General features: G+C 40.4%; 1 protein-coding gene across 1 annotated transcript in view; it reads right to left on the bottom strand.

Annotated features, from left to right (window-relative positions):
- The window catches only part of LOC137912708 (adhesion G protein-coupled receptor L2-like), a 63,484-nt gene that overhangs the window by 18,868 nt on the left and 24,547 nt on the right, over positions 1–20,069 (bottom strand). Inside the window, exons 3-9 of the mRNA XM_068756841.1 lie at positions 19,521–19,630; positions 17,697–17,756; positions 14,089–14,103; positions 12,188–12,988; positions 1,739–2,038; positions 859–962; positions 112–297 (exon numbers count right to left, since the gene is read on the bottom strand). Of these exons, the coding sequence (XP_068612942.1) occupies positions 112–297; positions 859–962; positions 1,739–2,038; positions 12,188–12,988; positions 14,089–14,103; positions 17,697–17,756; positions 19,521–19,630 (1,576 nt within the window). The remainder of the gene's footprint in view (positions 1–111; positions 298–858; positions 963–1,738; positions 2,039–12,187; positions 12,989–14,088; positions 14,104–17,696; positions 17,757–19,520; positions 19,631–20,069) is intronic.

Below are 20,069 nucleotides of genomic sequence, written 5' to 3'. Positions count from 1 at the left end.
ATTTGTCATGCCACAAATTCTCCAAGGAGAGCAATGCACAGAGAATTGGAGAGAAATTATCTCTGTTTTCAAGAGATGAAAGGTAGGCAGTTTTCTGGCGGATCTGCTTACCTTGTTGAAGCTCCTTCCAGCAGAATCCTTCTCGCTGGGTCTGAGCTCCTGCAGCTGAGCATCCAGAATGTCCACCAGCTGCTCCATTAGGCGCACAGAGGAGCTGACGTCTCCTGCAAAGATGGGGCCTTTGGTGTGCTTGGCTAACTCGTTGGCCAAGTTAGCTGCATTTTCACCGCTGCGAATCTGTTTGAGGAGGTGTGAATAAAGTTCATTAAAATGCGTAAAAACAGACTTGAAGGTGTCTTTACGGCCATGTTTCTAATATCAAATCACATCTAAAAATCTGTCTTTGAAATGCCAGTTGTGAAAATGACTTTTAATGTTACCATAGTGGCAGTTTCTGTTCACTGATTAAGTAAAAATCAAAGAGCTTGCAGTAACTGTCGATGCATATATAATACCATTTCATTTAAAGTGCTTTAAATTGGAGCCAAATGCAACATTTATCCTCTATGGATTTGGTGATCATCAATATTCCTAATTTTTCTTTACATAGATGCCTTTATAGTTTCCACCTTTTTACTTTAATTAAACACACATCTCATTCCCAAAACTCTTTTATATGTAATAATAAAATTTAAAAAATGTTTATTTAAAATGAATCACAGGCAGCTCTGTTCCAATCTATATAAATATGATGAAATTGTAGTGAACAAATGTAAGTAAAGGTGTAGAGATCCTTTCGAAAATATGTGTTAACATCATTCTGTCTATCCCGTTTAGTAAGGCAGTGGTTGTACAAACCTTTTGGGCCACTTGGTTGACCCAGTGGGAGGTACAGTTGCTGAGATCTGGGCCCTTTGGGTGCCAGGTCCCATTGGAAAGGACACATAGGTAAGAAGCCGTGCCTGGCAGGGAAAACAAGAACAGAGAAGTCTGTTTCACACAATTCAAATCAGATTCAGTTTGTCCTGAAGGCCTTTAACAGGTAAATAAAAAAAAATAAAAAATAAAAAGATACACACAGGGGATAAGAGGAACAACACATTTACAAACATGCAAATCTATGCCTTTGATACAAACACAAATACAGAGAAGTCTTTGTTGTGCGTGCAGAGAAATACAATCCCTGGTGTTTTTGTGTGACCCTGCTGGTCTTGTTAGGTCCTTTAGAAAAATATCAATGGAGAAATTACACTGCTATAATTAAATCCAGTAATTTCCAAAATGGTTCAATTCTGTTTTCTATGCAATAATATCCTGTCAATATTTTTAATAGCTTGCTCCTGTTTTTGCCACACAGTGGCAACATCCCCTCCCCCCCCCAATTAGCCCTGTGTCTGACAAACTCCAAGCGCTAACATAATCTCACACAATCAAATGAGGGACGCATGTCTTTGTGCAAGCTGCAGGAGAAACAGCTGAGCCCACTCCTGCAAGACGGCCATGCTAAATTACGTTTAGTCCTGGAATGACAATGCTAAACGGCATTCTAATCCGTCTGTTTTTGATGATTCCCTGAACATATTAATTTAGTTTTGTGTTAAAAAGAACAGATTAAAAAAAAAGGTATCTGTAAGCGTCAGGTGAATTTAACAAATTTAGGGATGCTATCTTGGGATGCCTCGGGTCATACTGAACACAGCGAGCAAACGGCCCTGAGGTGAGAAGAAGCCCTGTTTACCTCGTGTTCCCTTCGGACAAGGCCGCTCAACAACCATGCCCCTGGGGGTCTGTGGCCACGTTATGTCTCTTTCCTCTGTGGCCTTGCAGAAGCGCTCAGGTAATGGGAAGGACTCAAGGGACGGAGGGGAAGTAGTCTGTGGAACCACAGGAGGCGGCTTGGGCGCGCCCCTACTGCCCTCCTTGGGTCCTATTGTAGTGGTTGTGTTTGCCACACCCTTGCGGCTGGTTGTTGTTGTGGTGGTGGTGGCTGTAGTTTTCTGAGACTGAGGGGACACCGTAACTTCAAACAGGGGTGGTGCTGTAAAGAGACAGAGGTATTTTGTTCAGCTGGAGCAGTATTATATAATGGGACATAAATTTATCAGGTACAATGAAAACATGATTCAGTGCTAATAAAAAAACAAAAACAGAAATCATTAGACCATCGTGTCTGTAATAAAGATTTGATTAGAGATATTGGGCAAATAAAGTGAATTTATTGCAACTTGACTATTTTAAATGCAGTTGCAGTGAAAAGTCAACTCAGTGTGAAATCTCTGGTACATGTTTATGAAGTATTTCACTCAATATATTCCAGCATTGACCTTCTGATAGGCAGGTGACCCTCTGAACCAATAAATACTAACGACTGCTCAACTGTAAGCAATATTCAAATGTTTTTTTCAATATGTTCAACACTGTACTGCTTATACATCCAAGTATCCTGTTGTGTAAATTGCTTCAAAGTGCTTTGTGCACTAGGCGTATTTGCCTTCCCGTTGACTATGGCTTATCCACGGCACTCAGTCTGCAGTGAACAAGACAATAATTACAGCAACATCCTCATGCCTGGCAATCATTCTTGCCTTGGAGATTTTGTGGCATGGCTGATTAAGTTTCACAAGAACAACACTGAATGTGTACATGTGGCCATGGCGCCTGAACATTTGTTTTACAGTTGTTACTTGCTCCAAGTCATACTCAGATGAAGCAGGTGTGCAGTTACTCATGCAATGCCCCAGGCAAAAAAATATATATACTGTATATATTTCAGACTGGGGAAAGGAAAAAATAGTGCACTCTTTACATTTAACATGACACAAAGGAAAATACATGAAGACATTTTGCTATGATAGAGTCGTGCTATGATTACATTCAGAGAGTTTCACGAATAAAATGTTGATGAACATGATTTCATATAAATCTGATCCACATCACCAAGTACAAAAAGAAAGCATAGCCCCCCCCATCGAAAATAGTATTTGTTTGGCAAATTTAAAAGAACAAGCTACATCAGTGAAAGCCGCTCTGATTGGAATGCAATGCACATACTGAATCTAAGCACATTTGAGTACTTTGATTTCGTCCATTAGGCTGCCTGTAGAGCATGCAGAAAATGTGAAGAGGTGCTGTTACGCTGCATGAGCTGAGCACGGTCGCTCTCGGTCGTACAACCGGTGAAAACACTGATGAGACAGAATCAAAGCGAGGAGGGAGTCAGAGGCAGGAGACAGGGAAAAAAGAGAAAGATAAGAGGTTGGGAGGGGTTGAAAATAGAGACACAAATAGAGGATGAAGACGGTAACATTCAGAGACAACGGGGCTGAGTTGGACAATGAGAAGACAGTTAGAGGAGAGGTAGTCAGGCTCCAGACAGTAACACCTTCATATCTATCACCTCCTAATGGGTCTGGCTGATAGCAGCAACCCCAAATGCCCCCCCCCCCCTTTCCACATTTCGACTATCACCACAGGCCCCACAGTGTGGATTAGAGGCTTCAGCACAGGTGAGCCGAAGGGAAATCGCATTTGTGGCTGGTTGCTACCTGTGGCGAATTAGACTTTATTGACCAGAGGAGATGTGTGCTCTCTGCCCTCCCTTCTAGTGATTGAAGTATAAAACTACACACGAAGACACCAACAGGCAGGTGACATGAAGGCGCACACAGCTGACTGGCTGAAGGCAGATTTGATTGCCTGGATTCATCTCAGCCTCCCCTTCTCTTGTCCCTCCACCTGTATCCTTTTACCTCAACACTCAAATTGTTTGTCACACTAGTTGTGACACATCCTGGACACTCTTAAAGCATCAATTAAATGACATATTTACTAAAAATGCTAAATCTTTCATTTTCCTTTATATAAAAAAAAAGTCAGCTTACATACTGTATGGCAATGTTGTGGGGAAAAAAATAATACAAATAAAAAAGCGAAGTTGGTTAGTGGTGTAGATTTTTAAAATCAGCATAGAATAAGATCGGAGATGTGGTGCATTAATAAATAATTATTTAATTAATAAAGAACAACCTCAGCAGGTTTTGCATCATAAATAAAGATGGTGAGTCTGCCATCGTTTTCGCTGTTCTGTCCTAGAATGTCTCAGGATGTGAATGAAATCAACATGGGCAAACTGTGTTTGTGTTATTACATGTGTCAGAGGAACCACATTGTGCCAGATTATACGGTAATGGAAATGGTGGCTTTTTCAGATCCCACTATGCAACCTATTTTCAGGCAACTACAAAGTCATTTTCTTGTGAAGGAATGACAAAGAGCAAAGGTTTTGCATGTTATGCATGAACTCCTGTGAACTGCCACTGCGTAGCTAACAGGACAATGGATAAATGCTGTCTCTATTCTGCACAAATATGCTTTTATTGCTAGCACTGTTTCAAGACTCAATGAGAACAAGGTGAAAGCAAGGGTCAGAAATAAATGCTTTGAACGGGTCTGGTAAAATTGAATAGCAACCTCGTGCAATGTTACAGACAAATATGTATTGACATAGTTTAATTTGGCAAATGTCCAGAAGATTCCCAGGAAACTGGGGCCCTACGGAGGTTTCTCATTTCTAAGGGATTAAAGATCACAATGATAAGATCCTGTCTCCATGGGTGGGGTATTTACATCCCAGACCAAAATAAAATAAAAATGAATTACTATTCAGCAACATGATTTAAGATAAAGGCCTTGCAACCTCTGCCAATAAATCAAAGAGGCATCTGCATTCAACTAACAACTGTATCCTGTTTACACCCGTCACTCAAGATGCCTTGTTGTTAGCCCGCTGGAACGTGGGGCTCCAACATGTACAGACAAATAATTCTGAAGTTTTTAATTGTTAGTTAATTAATACTAGACTTGGTTATTGCCAAATAATGGGTCGTTCTCACCGTGCATTTCCATTTCGAGAAAGAGTTGCACAAGAGTGCGCAATCGTAGGAGACAGCTGTACATCAAACAACTTCATTAACATGAGGCACAATGGAAAGTACACACATAATGTTGACATCAATGTAAGCTTTCCAGAGAGATTTGTGCATATATAATGGTACCTCTTTGACCATTGCTGTTGCCGTGTACATAGCGTGCCGGCCCTCAATCCCGCCAGCAGCACACTAATCTTATTACTGTTCTGCAGTTGCTTGATTTAATTTGATTCAATGAAAGCTGAGAGGAATTAACCCATAGGTATGAAGATGGACACTCCTCACAGGCAGTCACTTCTTCACAGAGAAATCAAAGTGCAGTCATTGCTGGGGATGGGTATTGATTTGTTGGTAGTGCTGCATGTTATGTGATTCATAACATCTGCGTTCCGCTGTGACGACACGCCAGGCACCATTAAATACATTCACTGAGTGATATTACTTTGATTATGACAATAGTAGAAATCCCATGTTTGGGCTATATTGAAAGAAAAAAAGAAACAGGACGGAATCCCTGATTATAATGTCTCAGGTGGACTCGACCCAAGAGGAAGCTTCAATTAGCCATCAAGAACGTATCCATAAAGTCTGAGTAATTAGACACCCACACATTGTCATACTCATACAGTACCTATCTCAGTGGCACAGTTATTACCACTGGGTTTATAGGTCTGAAATTGATGACAGACAATAGAACAGGAATCCAGGAGAGGAGTAAAGCTTGTCACATAAGTCACTGAGGAACACACACAACACCCACCTTCTGCCACACACAAACACACACACACCTATACAAATACACAAACAAGACGAGCCTTTGGGCAGGACTCGGTAGTCACGGCATGGTGACGACTGAAAACTGACAAAGTGCGTGTCTTTTATATTATGCTTAATGGCGTAGGCACCGCATGGTTGTTCATCAGGGTAAGGCTTCATACACATTAGCAGGTGCTGTTTATCTGGTGAGGGAGATGGGAAGTAAACACATTTTTAGCTTTTGCTTCAATTTGCAACATAAAAGGTTAAAAATAATTATTCGATCTCAATCATCCCTTCCTCCACACTCCATTGTGGAGGAATCATGCAAAGTAAGGCTGCTGAGGGGGATTTCCATTTTTTGTTCTTGTTTTACGGGAGACTTATTCAAGTAAAGGAATCATGTCTTTTGAGCACTGTGAAATGTGCCTCCTGGGTGGTAATGACTTCCTAATAGGAGAGGAACGGCAAAATGTAACAAGTCAGTGGAACCTCAAACAACTCACAGTCTGTTCCTGCCGTCAGAAGGGGTCCACGCTCGGTCTTTGTGAAGGGACCAACAGAATGCAGAGGTTGGAAAACACTGTGTACATTTTGATTTTATTTGTTTCTGCTAATGCCGCCGCTGAAATATCCGTCTCAGACATGCATTTCACTCAGATCTCTCTTGATGCATCCTCGCATGAAAGTTCATATGGAAATGGAGCCTTTCTTGAGTATGAAAGAGGGTGATGATTTATAATACGCCAGCGATGCATTTTGATATCTACCAATAACAACAATAATACACAAAGGAAATTGGATTACACGTCTTTCAATCCGCACCGAATTTGTGGCTGTGAAGGGGAACACGGTGTATCATTGCCCGTGCTATGTGAAAATTTGTATAATTTCCCATGAGTCATGTCCTTGTGAGAGTGTGTACAGTATGTGTCCATGCCAGAGAACAAAACCTAATAGCTGGATTATGTTATTTACTGCTTTTTCCAATAGTTTTATTTCTGACAGCACAAACATTGATTCATACTGGCAGGCTGAGCGCATATACCCCCACACACAGAACGACACCAAAGTTTCGAGAACAGACAGAGCAGCTGCTTAACTACAACCTGCATGTTTTCCTCCTTGCAGCTTTCTCAGTTCTGTACGTGCCTCAAATTTCAAGCGTTAACTCAGAGTGTGCCAAGCACACTGATATTTAACGCCGTGTGCATGGGAAAGTGTCTATTTCAGAGGCACAGACAGAGACGCACTTTCGGACAGATATGCACATACATGAGCACATGAGCACGTAAGCACGAAAAACATGATTAGAGAAACACAGACGCAGATAGAAACAGCAATCAGACCTGTGTGAAATAAATCTCCTCAAAGGCGTGTATCGGGAAGTGATGGGGGAGCCCAATGTGAAGTCTGAGTAATAATTCTTTTAATACGTCTTGCTCCACAGTCAGGCTGTAATCAAACAAGAGACTGCAGATCCCCTCGGCAATAGGGCTCAGTGTAACCACGATCACCCCCCTCTTTCTTCTATGTAAAACAACTCTTTGTGACACTTTAAATCATAACCCCAGGTTCGCCCTAATACTTGTACGCTGACAGCTAAAATCATTCAGTCACACTGTGCACAGCAGCAGTAGTGAGTAGAAGCTTGGGATTAAGAGGAAACATTATCTTGAAGTGTTTTTTTTTTCTTTTCGGGATGAGAGGTGAACTATCCTATCTCATTTGGAAACAACTGGCGCTCATGGGCTCAGCAATCAGAGCAGCACAGATCGAGATCAGATGTCAGAGGAAACAGGTGACCGCTTAGCCTCACATGGCAAGTAGCCTATATTGCCACCAGACACTGGGTGGTTAGATGTTAACCCACAATGTAATATCAGAGACACTGTGAACAAGACTGTAAATCCCTTTTGTGGGATTTTCTCGCTTTTATCACCCAGATTAAATTCACACCTAAATCGTAACCGAGAATGATACCACTTGGTCAAGCTGGAGACAAGTAACATGACAGGATATCATAAAACAGTGGTTACAAAAGCTATGTGGAATTAAGACTGGATGATATGAAAATCCTCTGGGCCTACAGAGAAAAGTAAGGCCCCAAAAATTAAATTACTGATTTATTTTTAAAGCTCTATCTTCTGTTACAAATAGATCAAAGCTTAATTACTATTTGCGTGAATTTCTGGTGCATCTTTACAAGTGATTGAAAAAATAAAGGATTCTAACATTGGTTTAGGTGTATTGTATTAGTTTGATATTATTCATTTTATGGCCACTTTATTATTTTTAGCATAGTCTGGGGGTTTGCTGTGGGTTGTTGTGTACAGTAAGGAGCTTGATTTGAGCCCGCTGGACATGTGTATTCAGTCAACATCAGTGTGACCCTTACAACAACCAACAGGCTTTTAGGTCAACAGGAAAGGGTATTACACCAAACCAGAGAGACGATGCTTGTATCAAAAGTGTACACCTAAAAAGGCCACTTGTATTAATTCTAAATATGACTTCAAATACATTTTGTATTAACTCCTTCAATGAGATAACTTAAAATCACAGTGGGTGAATATTTCTGAATGAAAAACAAAGCAAAAACTGGGTAGTATAGGTCAGTCGTTGTCGTGTTGTTACACAACAGAAGGCAAAGCTAAGGATTTACTTAAATCCTGTCATTTGGTGGCACTGCTCGCACTCATTGGGCATGATTTGAGCAGTCTGACCAAGGCTTTAGTCGACTTCTGTAGAGAAGCCAAACAGATGAATAGCTGTGTTGACATGCAGGAAGAGAAATGCAAGTATCCAGATGTTGAATGGAGGACGATAAAGAACAAATGCCCAGAGGCAGAAGAAGGGTTAATAAAAAAAAAGAGCAAAAGAGAAGGCCAGGCAAAAACAGGGCTGAAAGCAGTCGAGAGATGGAAAAGATTAAATAAAAGAAAGATAAACTAAAATGGAAGCAGACAGACAGAAACCAAGACAATATGACAGGACAGAAAAACAAAACCAAAAAGGGTAATTTTCCACATCGATATCCTTTCCCATCACAATGCTGTGTCCACTTGGGCAGCTGACAGTAGGTTGGGGAGGGGGTGGAGGCGATTGGGTGGTGAATTGTGAAAAAAAGCAAACAAACAAATTGGCCATTTTTATCACATCCCGATCCCTGATCCTGGACCGTCTCTGCCATTTTACCTGAACACCTCAGATGGCTGCCGTTGACATTTAAAGTATCCATACCTCTCTCTCTGTTTTCCCTACTGTCTCTCTAAATGTTGCGGTGCACAAGTTGACCTCTGCGCAAGCACTGCAGAAGACAGGAATGAATCAGAGCGGTGCTTATTAAGGAGCTGTATATTCATTAGACTATAAAAGGTATGCTCTCTGGAGTTATGGCTAATGCGTCAGACTCACACCAATCTGCAGAAACTGAGGATTTTTGCAAAGTAGAGCATTTTCATAAGACACAAACTTCAAGGCACTGTGTTGACCACATGCAGAGCTTTGTAAGCTAATTGGCAAGTTGTGTCAGGGAGCAATACCTTATCATTTGAATAAAAGTTGGGCCATTCTCTTTCTAATGATCCCCATTCGCAAATATATAATTTGAGGACACAGCAAAGATTGAAGCTGCGTGCAACTGTATTGACATTTGAACAATTAGAGAGGAGGTCTTGATTTGTGTGGGTGTTAACAGCAGTGCCGGGGGGTTTTAGAAGCAAGTTATTCAGAATCTAATTTTGCGACGAGGGATAAATAAAAGGTTTCCAAGGCTCACCTGTGTCTCATTGAGGCAGTGAATGCAGCATGTTTGTACACACTTGTGGTAAAAAATAGCTTTTGATATGCATACTCAGTGGTTTGAGGCCACATATCAGAGCTTGGCATTAAAAAAAAGGTCCATAAAAATGGTTGCATAATGAGCTTTCTCTGGGAATACCTCATTTAAATCAATTTAATCATCTCACTTACAAGATGTGACAAAGGAATATGTTTTTTTTTTATGAGCTCTGACATGTAAGAAGGAAAACAGGCATGACGCCATGGTTAAATGAGTGGATTATGGTGCCGTTGGTCAAAGCCAAGAGAGGGACTTACTGACCCATTTAATGCCCACTTTCAGTGGAGCTGCTTGCTGGATGTGACCCCATCCACTCCCCCCCCCCCTCCACCATAATCCTTACAAGAGATGATCTTTTCTCAACACGAGAAATGCTACTGGACCTGTCAAGGCCCCACATGTCTGCCACAGGGTTTCAGCATCACTCTGAATCTATTTCAATGATGGAGTAAGTCACATGACTGAGCTGTTTATGCACTTCAGATTCAAGAAACAGGGAACGGGACATGGAGTCAATCTCAGGCTGCAAAGGCATATTGCTGATGTAAATGCTCCTGAAGGAAAATCTGTGGTTAAATTAGGACTTGTAGATCCTTCCCTTTCCTCTGAAGTCGGACTTAAAAAGAATTAGAATCTACATTAATAATTGCTATCTGTTGTATAATACAGTCTGTGTGTGTCTCTGTGCCAAGCGTTCAAACCCAGGCAAAGCTGAAAAGTTCTTTTTGATTTTTAGTTTTCCTTTTTTTGAAGCCGAGTGCTTTCCAAAATGCCCACCTTCAACTTTTAACACCACAAAAGCACCCTGATAGCTCGTTTCAGCGCCAAGCGAAGCAGAAACTAAAACGAGCATGAAGATATCACAGGGAGGGTATCCTGTGACAGCCGGGAAAAAATTGCCGCCATTTATGTGTCAACATCAGCCATGTGGGAGGACAAGTTTATTGACATCTTGATGATGATGCTGGACCATTCTCCCATGCACTCATTGATTGCCACTCAACATACATTAATCAGCAGCGAGGTCAGGCTCGTGTCTCACTTGTCATGAGGAGGGGACTGAGGCCTCATTGACATTAAAAAAAAAAAAGATATGAGAATACAGAAGCCTCGAGGAGCAAATCCGGCTAGCCAGGTAATTTTTGTTTCTAAACATGATGCACGGGAAGGGAAGCGGGTTACTTTGGGTACTCGATAGGACTGAATAGTACCTTATTTCAAATACACACATAACATCACATTCCATTTGTATGAGTCCCACTCATACAAATAACCATTAGGTAGTCTTATTTCGGGATCCTTTTAAAGTCTCTGATATATCTATTAGTAATCAGCGTCCATTCAGAGAGTGAATAAATCAATTGCGCATGCAGCCTTTTGATACACCGCTTACTTCAGGAATCTATAACGGCTAATCTGAACATAAAGGCTGTTGTGGAAGCTCTCGCTTGACTGCTTAGTAATCAGTTTACTGCACGTGAACATATAATGGCACGTAATGACATGCTTCAATATGTTCTTACTAGAAAACCGGAAAATGCAGCATTATGGCAGCTTGTACAGCAGCTGTCTCGAAATGCAAATCAGTGTCTAAAAGCATTTGAATTATCCACGTGTCATTTCATGTTTGGACACGACTAAAATAAAACCCGTACATTTCCAGTTGCTGTAAATTTACTTGTAGTGCCCAATATTGTCTTAAAATATCCATCACTGTGAACCTGAATGGCTGGGAAGAAATGTCAAAGATGACTTTCAGCAGTGATGGCTCATCCATTGCACATTATTCTTGCTTTTTGACCTGCACTACATTCTTTGTCGTTATAAAGCTTGCCTTGTCCTGGCTGAATTGATGCTGTTTTTGCTGGCTGAACACAATTTAGTACCCTTAACCCACGTTCTATCAATACAAAAGTGGATGAAAAAAAAAACCACATTAATAAATATTAAGCTGTGGGATAATACGTGGAAACGTTGCTTGACCTCTGTGGCTCATCACTGACGGCGCTGAGTATTACGCCGCTTTAGGACTCTGGCTATGGAGAGGATTAGGATAATTGCTGTTATTATATTCGCTTTGTGAGGGCTATTGGAGGTCTGGACTAGCCTTCCCTTAGCTCTTCACAGCTAATAAATGGCCCTGATGTGTAGATGACTGAACTCTTTCCCTTGTACTTTTAATCTCTTTCTCTTTTACATAGAACCTTGAATCTTTGCAGCCTACCTCCAGGTATGGACATTTTCAAAAGTGAAAATACATAACACTGTCTCTTTTTTGCTTTCTTTAAAAAAGGAGATATGCTAGCAGGGGTCCCTTGAGCCTTCGCACCAGGGATTCAGGAAACACCCAGATGGTAAACCTCCACAAATCCCTTGGATACGGATCCCTTATGATACGGTAGCTGGCTTTGAGGTGTTGTTTACCATAGATCCGCACTCACCTCCCCACCCAAGTTACTTTCCTACACTCTGAAGCTTCCATAACATATCAAGCACATATTCGATTTTAAATTAAAAATCACTCAGCCGTGACCTTCAATACAGGAAAAGGGAAATACCAAAGGAATATCAAAATGTGCATGACAGCAACTAAAATCACAATTCCAGCAATGAAAATTAATACTAACGTCTGCAAAAGGAAACGATGAGAGATGCTTACCATGGTCTGGATCAGGAGGTCCGAAGTCCAGATTGTATCTCAGGATGTAAACATTATTCCATACATAGAGCTGGTTGTCTCGCGGATTATAATCCACAGCTGCAATGTACTGGTACTGGTTGGGAAAGTGGATATCGACATATTCCCCACGGTTCTGTTTGGTATTATAAATGTAATCAATCACACTCTTGCTGACCTCACTTTCATTGTCCTCATAGGTGGAGCGCACCACATAGAGTACTCCGCAAACCATGAAGGCATTGGAGGCTGAACGCTTATCATAAGCCGTGTCCCAGGTAGCCTCAAAACGTAGTGTGTAGGGGTTCAGCTGGCTGATTACAATCATGCCATTGTTTTGCTCTGTGGCGTAGATCACCCACAGCCCGTTCTCATCTACTGCTAAGTCAATATCTGTTTTACCACCCCACTTGTAGGGCGACGTGTCGTGGTAGTTGGCATTGTTGATGATTGCCTCGCCACTCTTTATTCGAGTCCGCAGATCAAACTTCACAATGTTGCGTGTGCGCTCTTTGTTGAAAAACACGGCCCCATCATAGACGACAAATCCAGTTCCATCCACCCGGTGGGGTAGCTTGTAGGTGACGGTTTGCCGGGCATTTTGGAAGTCATCAAGGGATGAATATTCAATGAGAGTGTCTGTCCTATAAGGAGTCCAAGGCATGAAGTAGATTTTATCACCGGCTTGTAATGGGTCTTTGCACCAGGAACCAGCTTGCTGCTCTGCTTCAAATAGAAAGGAGGGATCGCCGACAGCTTTCAGAGTCCCGGGACAAAGAAAAACTAGTAATGGGAGAAGAGTAGAATAAAAGGGCACAGGTTAAAATATATGAAACAAGACTTGGAAAAATACACAACATCCATGGAATGTCTAATGTCTTCCATTTGTTTTACAGTTGTCCATGAGGAGTGGGAATAGACACACATTAAAGAGTGGCCAAAACACAACTAGCATGTCCATAGAGCCAAAATTCACAAGAGTGTAAGGAATTGGATTTTGTGCATAGACAGAAAAAAAGAATAGGACAGTTATTGAGCATAATGTTTGATGATATAAAGTCATCTGAAACAAAAAAGAAGGTTGGCCTCATAGACATTTACTGCTGGGAGTAGAACACAAATGAGGGGAAAATAGAGACAACAGAAACAAAACAAAACAAGTTGTCCTGTGAATAAAAAAAATAAAAAAGCAGCTAACGAAAGTAATTTGGCAACAGACGAGAGAGGTTGTGAGAGAGCAGGAGTCAGCGGAGTCTGCAGAATGTAGTGTACTATGAGTGTCTCAGTGACGCCACCGTTTATATACTACGTACGTGAGAGGCTGGTTATTATGAAATTGTGCAAATGTCGAAACCAATATAATAATAATAATAACAATAATAATAATTTTTTATTAATGGGTCTCTTGAGGGGTGTTTGATTGCTGATGCCTCAGGCATTGGAAAGATAAGAATCAACAGAGGAAATAACGTGGTCAGGTGAGAATGGTGGGGACACAGGTGAGAGAGAGGAGGGCTCTAAGTAAAAAGGGAGAGTAAAAATCAAGAGCTCAAAAAACACTTACCATGGCATGCTATGGAAAAGGATTTGGAAGCCAGGCAATATGAGATTTTGCTGAGTAGCAAAAGCACCCAGAAGGAATGAGGGGAGGTAGCCCCTATGGACAACAGCCAATACACTCCATTTACATATTTTGGCTGCTTGTGTGCTTTACTACGGCCAGCCTAACTTCTCTTATCGTACTGCACTCCCTGTTAGCATTATAGTATGGGTCGTTCTGAACGTTCTGTGAGGTGTTTGTCGGGGGCCACCACAGGAAAGGTAGTTTACAGCCAGATGCCACAAAACAAGGAGCTAGGGTTTAGATCGTGTCTGTTATTTACCTTTTTGCTCCACTTCTATTTTAAGCGTTGGAAGAGAGAATGAAAGGGGTGCAAGGGAAAAAAAGAGATTAATATGAATTAACTGGCATCACTATGATTACATATGCAGAAACATGTTATGAGCGGTAAGACACATAGACGGTAGACCTATTCAGAAAAAGCAGGGAGATTGAGTGAGAGGGGACACACAGATGTCAATGCTCTGTCTCAGAAAAAGTTGCATTAGAACACTGAAATAGTCACATTGGAGCTCCTGGTATAAGTGGTGGATGGATTTTATGTTTGACAGACTATCGAATGACTGCTGTCACTAATCACATTCTTTTGACATTCTATGGTGAAAGATCTTTTAGTTTTAATTTAAGTCAGAATGATAGCTATAGTTTTAGTTATAAGGAAATTATTTGATGTTAATAAGTCCAACATTTAATGAATAATCGTACTATATTCATTACAATTTCACTTACAAAAGATAAATGTAGCTGTTTTCCAACTGTGTTAATCCACCCATCATCTGAAACCGTGCCAAATCCCATAGAAAAAGTGTTACCTCCTTTCTGAAAAGATTTTGTGAAACACAAAGCTGCAGAATTTGTTTTACCATACTCAAAACATATGTTGCACACAATCATAATACATGATTTGATTACTTTTGACCATTCATCACTTGTCAAAGGGTGCTCCAACCAGGATCACCTTTTTGCTTGCTTGCTCTCTTGGTTCAACCAGTGAAGTGTAAAACAATAATATACAAATATTAGGTTTTAACAGTGGCCAGGCAGTGCAACCACGTTCATCAACATTCAAACCTCCATCTCTTCAGTCACCTCCTCCAGCTCTCTTGCCGCTATAGTAACAGCATGGGGAGACATGCTGTGTTGTGCTCAGTGCCTGTTTCAGTTTGCCATTTGCGAAGGACAAATTGATCTGTTTGAGTCATGCAGAACGACTTGGCATTTCAGCAGCAATGTTAGGTGTGAGTTGGAGCACCCTTAGTCTGAAACATTACCAACAAAGCTCCCACCTTAATGTTTAACAAAAATTACAAATATGAGTCCATATGCAGACAGGAAAAAAAGCCCAGCTTCATTGTCGCTTTATCAAATAACCAAGTAGTCAGTGTGAAACACTGAAGAAAACGGCATTAATACTACTCATATGAATATACTGTGTAGTAAATCTACAGTACATGAAGTAAAGTGATAATGCACACAATTTTCTGAATTACATGTTTTGTTTCAAATATAAATCAAATATACATTTGCAAACACTGGCACTTTTAAATTAGGTCTGCTGAACAAAGCTGTGGTACAAAATTGTGTCTACTCCTTTCAACTTTCTATTCCCATGACTTAGTTACAACATAAAATGTTAAAAAATAACTAAACTAGATTCCACTTGAATCCTGGTAACCACCAGCTTGAATTAATGAAGGTTCACATGAACGATTGAGTCTGACCTCGGCCTCAGTGGCAGAAAACAGCAGTAGGAATGAAAGATTCAGAACAATCTGGAAATGAATTAATGTCAGTCTGGAGATTCAATTTAGATGTGTTGCAGCTAACTAAGAGAACAGATGTGGACTGGAAACAATCAAATTATAAACAACAGTTAAGCTGCTGCTTCAGCCGCAGGAAGTAAAGGAGGCAAGAACAGGACAGGGAAAGATGCTGCAAAGAACACCTGTAAAGAAAAGGAGAACATGTGAAGGCAAACCTGATGTTAGTAGAAATGTAAAAAAAGAGCAATCAGTGTGATCGGTCAATGGATGAAGACACGGATTCAGATATCCGAAATGGTTTCCTGCAGATTGCACAAGGGAAGGGAAGAAGGTCAGTAAGTGTTAAGATAAAGACATTAAAACAAACAAACATGAGACACATTCCAACCCACGCTAACCCGAAGGACCCTCAAATATCCTCGATATCCTTGACAGACATAGTAGGAATTTCTTGTTAAGGGCTGGACAATATTACAAAAAAATAGGATAATATTTTTCATATTGATTGATAATAAATGATCCCGACAGAACCAGATGGTTCGCTAAATTTTTAATACAGTTTCACATAACATGTAGAATAGTATAATGTAAAGATATTGTTACATTAACAATGCAAACGCGGTATACACAAAGCAAGTATGCAGAATGTAATTCAGTAATTAGAAAAATCAAGCTTCCCCCATGACGTATAGCTGACCCAAATCTTTGTACTTAAGACTCAAATATCGATGTTCACGGTGACCCAAGTTATTTTAGATAATAACTATGGATTTATTTATTGAATGTTTAGCATATGTGCATTATTTCTTGTAAGTAAGTAACTTTGGAATTGGAACCAATCTGTCACTAGTTCTCTGTCTCGGAACCAATCGCTTGAGAACAGGCTGGCTCACTCTGATGTCAATGTGTGTTCTGCAGTGTGATAGGCTTTTTGAGCAATCATCAATACCAACATATATTTTGATACTACAAAAAACAACTTTTTTTGCTTCCTTAAAGTTCTGCCCTATTGCCGACAATTTTAACAAATTCACGTAACTTTTTGCAAGCACTCTTAATAATCAATTGGTCTAAATTATACCAGAAGGATGTTAACTAAAATCTCTGGAAGTGGCCTGAGTGTTTTATCTCAATGAAAGGCTGATTTACACTGCATGACATAAAGAAGGTGGTAAAACTAAACAGTTGCAAAAACAAAAACAGCAACGGGTACCCAAATATAAATAATGTAAGTATGCGGGTTTATGCCCACTGGTAAAACGTTGCAGTAGTTGAACAGGAATGCTAATGTTTTGTCTTTTTTTTCCCTTCACTATTTAAAAATAACTTGCATAGAGCAGTTTTATTCTGGCTTTAGTATTCCCTGATTATAGCAATTACAACAATTCAGAGGGCAGTTCAGGGCCAGGTGAAGACAACATATACATTTATTGCCAGCAGGTGAAAACAATGTTTCTAATGAGGGCAGTTCATGACAACGGCCAGATTATGAAGCCACAGGAGGAAAGGGTGGAGATGTAGTCAACTTGTTCCAAAAGGTACTTGCATCAGATTTTAGACAATACTGACAATAAATTGACAGCATTTTGTTAGTTAGAACCTGGAATGTTTGTAAATGCTGGATATATAGGGCATACTGACTTTAAGGGGCAACATTTATAAGTCAAAACGAGGACACTGTCTGCAGCCCTGCTGCTGATCAGCTTAATGGGGATTTCATTTTCTCGTAAAATAACTTGTCAAGTCTTGTATCCCAGAAAATCCAGGGAATCGTAATCTCCTGAACTTTGCTTTTAATCTGAAATCCTGGTTTTTGGCATATTATCTATTCCATAAAAAAAACTACAGTAAATTATTTGATATCTTATCTGAAAACTGCGGTGATAACTTTAAATTGTGGCCTGTTATTGCATCTCTGATTCTACAAAATGAGGGTACATGAATTTGATTTTTGGGAACAGGAGGCAAAGGACTGGTTAAGGGAAAGTAAAATAATACAGAACTTCCGTATCACAATCCCTTAGAGTTTACAAAAGGAGTTGAGTGGGAAAGGCTGAACTGGGCTCTGTGTTGATTGGATCAGACTGGGAGAACACTGTACACTTACCAGGACAGTTGTGATAGGATACATTCTGTGCTCTTGATCCTATTCTGGTTGGGCATGGACCTTGAGAAGCAAAAAGATGGGGCTACAGACATGTACATTCAAAACTGCTTGTGAGTAAATGGGAGATCTGTTTGGATTTTTATGTTCAACAGACTTTGCCAAGACTGAGGCTCCTTGGGCAGATCTGTATTTTTTTCCACCGCACAACAGTGGTCTGTTTCCTCGGTGCAAGAAGAAACAAAATAGACAGTCATACCAGTGGGCGGACGCGTGTGCACCTTCTGGCTAATCCTGCTATTAAGGTTTGAGGTAACACAGCAAGGCATACGATCAATATTTCACTTCACTATGAGGCTAGTAGAAAAAAAAAGCAAAGAAATAAAAATAAATAAACAACCGAAATTAAAATTAAAAGAGCCTTTAGCTGTTTATGTGAAAAGGAAAGGATTTGGTTTTGCTCAGTAAAGTTGACTCAAATTGTTATTATTGGATTTCCATTGCTAATCACGGGCCCTTTAAGTCTTGGAAATGTGTAATCAGTTTCATTAACAAACAACATCCCTTAATGTACTCTTATTGATTACCAAGGTGGAAAACATTGGGCAGCTATATAGAACATCTTCATTGTCCCAACCGCTTAATCCGCTATCGGGTCGCGGGCCAAGCTGGAGCCAATCCCAGCAGTCAATGGGCGAGAGGCAGGGGACACCCTGGACAAGCCGCCAGTTCATCGCAGGGCAACACAGAGACATACAACCAGCCACACACACACTCACACCTACGGACAATTTAGTGTAACCAATCCACCTGAGCTGCATGTTTTTGGTGGTGGGAGGAAGCCGGAGAACCCGGAGAGAACCCACGCAGACACGGGGAGAACATGCAAACTCCTCACAGAATGGCCACAAGTCGGAGACGAACCTGCGACCATCTCGCTGTGCTTACCACTGCGCCACCGAGAACATATTTATAGAATTATGTGTACTGTAAAACAAAAATATTTAACTTATATTTTGGCTAAATTTGGCAGAATGAAATAAAAAACAACAACAACAACATTTGTTAAAGATATTGGTGGGCAAAATACTCAAAGAACTGCCAAATACTCTAATCTTCTCATTACTCCGGCTCTAATGATTTCAGTTCCACCTGATTAGTAATTCTGGCAAGTCATCTAAATCTTTGTCATTAATCAGTTTGTAAAGGTTACAAGGGGAATTTCCTTCACAAATTGCAAATTAACATGGCAGCTTAAAGGACAAAGGGCAATCTAAAGATTGTTTGGGTGCTGAATGGCAATGAATATATAACATCTAAGAGGCAGACAAAATGTTAACACTATCTCTTTAGATGAAGTATTACAGTGTTGACTTTTGAGCTGCGTTTCTTTTATATAATGAAACATCTGTTAACAGATTCACAACACCGGTATGGATGTATATTAAGCCATCAAGGTGAGCTATGTTTTTGCACCTGACTCACTGAACAAGAAACACTTGATTGCCATAGTGGAGAGTCAGTGTGAGTTCCCTCCTCTACCTTCCCACTATTCTGATACCTCATAACCAGGACTGTTGATCTTCTGAAAACACGGCTATCACATCAATAATGAAGGCAGTACAGAAAATGACCGAAGGGTTTTACAGGTCATATTTCATTAAAGAGAGCAGACTATATGGACAGATTGGGGAAGAGATATGATAAGATGTAGTTTGATATAGAAAAGAAAGGCAGGACAGAGAAGAACAGAGACTGTGTATGGGAACGCAGTAGGGAGACAGACATTGAAGAGTTTGCAACTCGTGTCCTACAATTCATACTTACTGTAGGGTACACACTCATACTGGACCTCCAGGTACTTGTAGGTCCCCGGGCAAGGGTCCGGGAAGACATCTGATCCTGTGATCACAATGCACTGCGTACGATTGTTACATCTGAAAATGGAAAGAACAAAGACACAGAAAAATATAAAAACGTAGCAAATATCACCCATGTTCGCAAACGCAGCCCTGCTCAACATTTCAATAAAAAAAGTAAAGTGAGAACAATGTTAAAACAATGGTACATAATGATAAAAAATAAAAACTTTAATAACTTCAAATAGTCAACAAAAGACCAGCCCATTGTGTCACCACGAAGCAACACTCAAAAATGTTGCCTATTAGGTCCATTCTGCTACGTCTCTCAAATTGACCTTAAATATTTGTGAATAATACTAATCAAGGTGGTGAAATACTTTTTTTTCCCACTAAACTACAATTGTAGGAGCTGTAATTTGGTTTCAGGTGCCCGTTTCCATTCAATAGCCATGGTGGACACATTGGAGAAGTATTTGCTGACGAGTTCTGGGAACAGCTTAGATACAGCAAAACT

This window comes from Brachionichthys hirsutus, unplaced genomic scaffold (genome assembly GCF_040956055.1).
Source record: "Brachionichthys hirsutus isolate HB-005 unplaced genomic scaffold, CSIRO-AGI_Bhir_v1 contig_468, whole genome shotgun sequence".
Lineage (NCBI taxonomy): Eukaryota > Metazoa > Chordata > Actinopteri > Lophiiformes > Brachionichthyidae > Brachionichthys > Brachionichthys hirsutus.
Note: the sequence above shows the minus strand (reverse complement) of the source record. Positions and strands in the feature narration are given on the sequence as shown.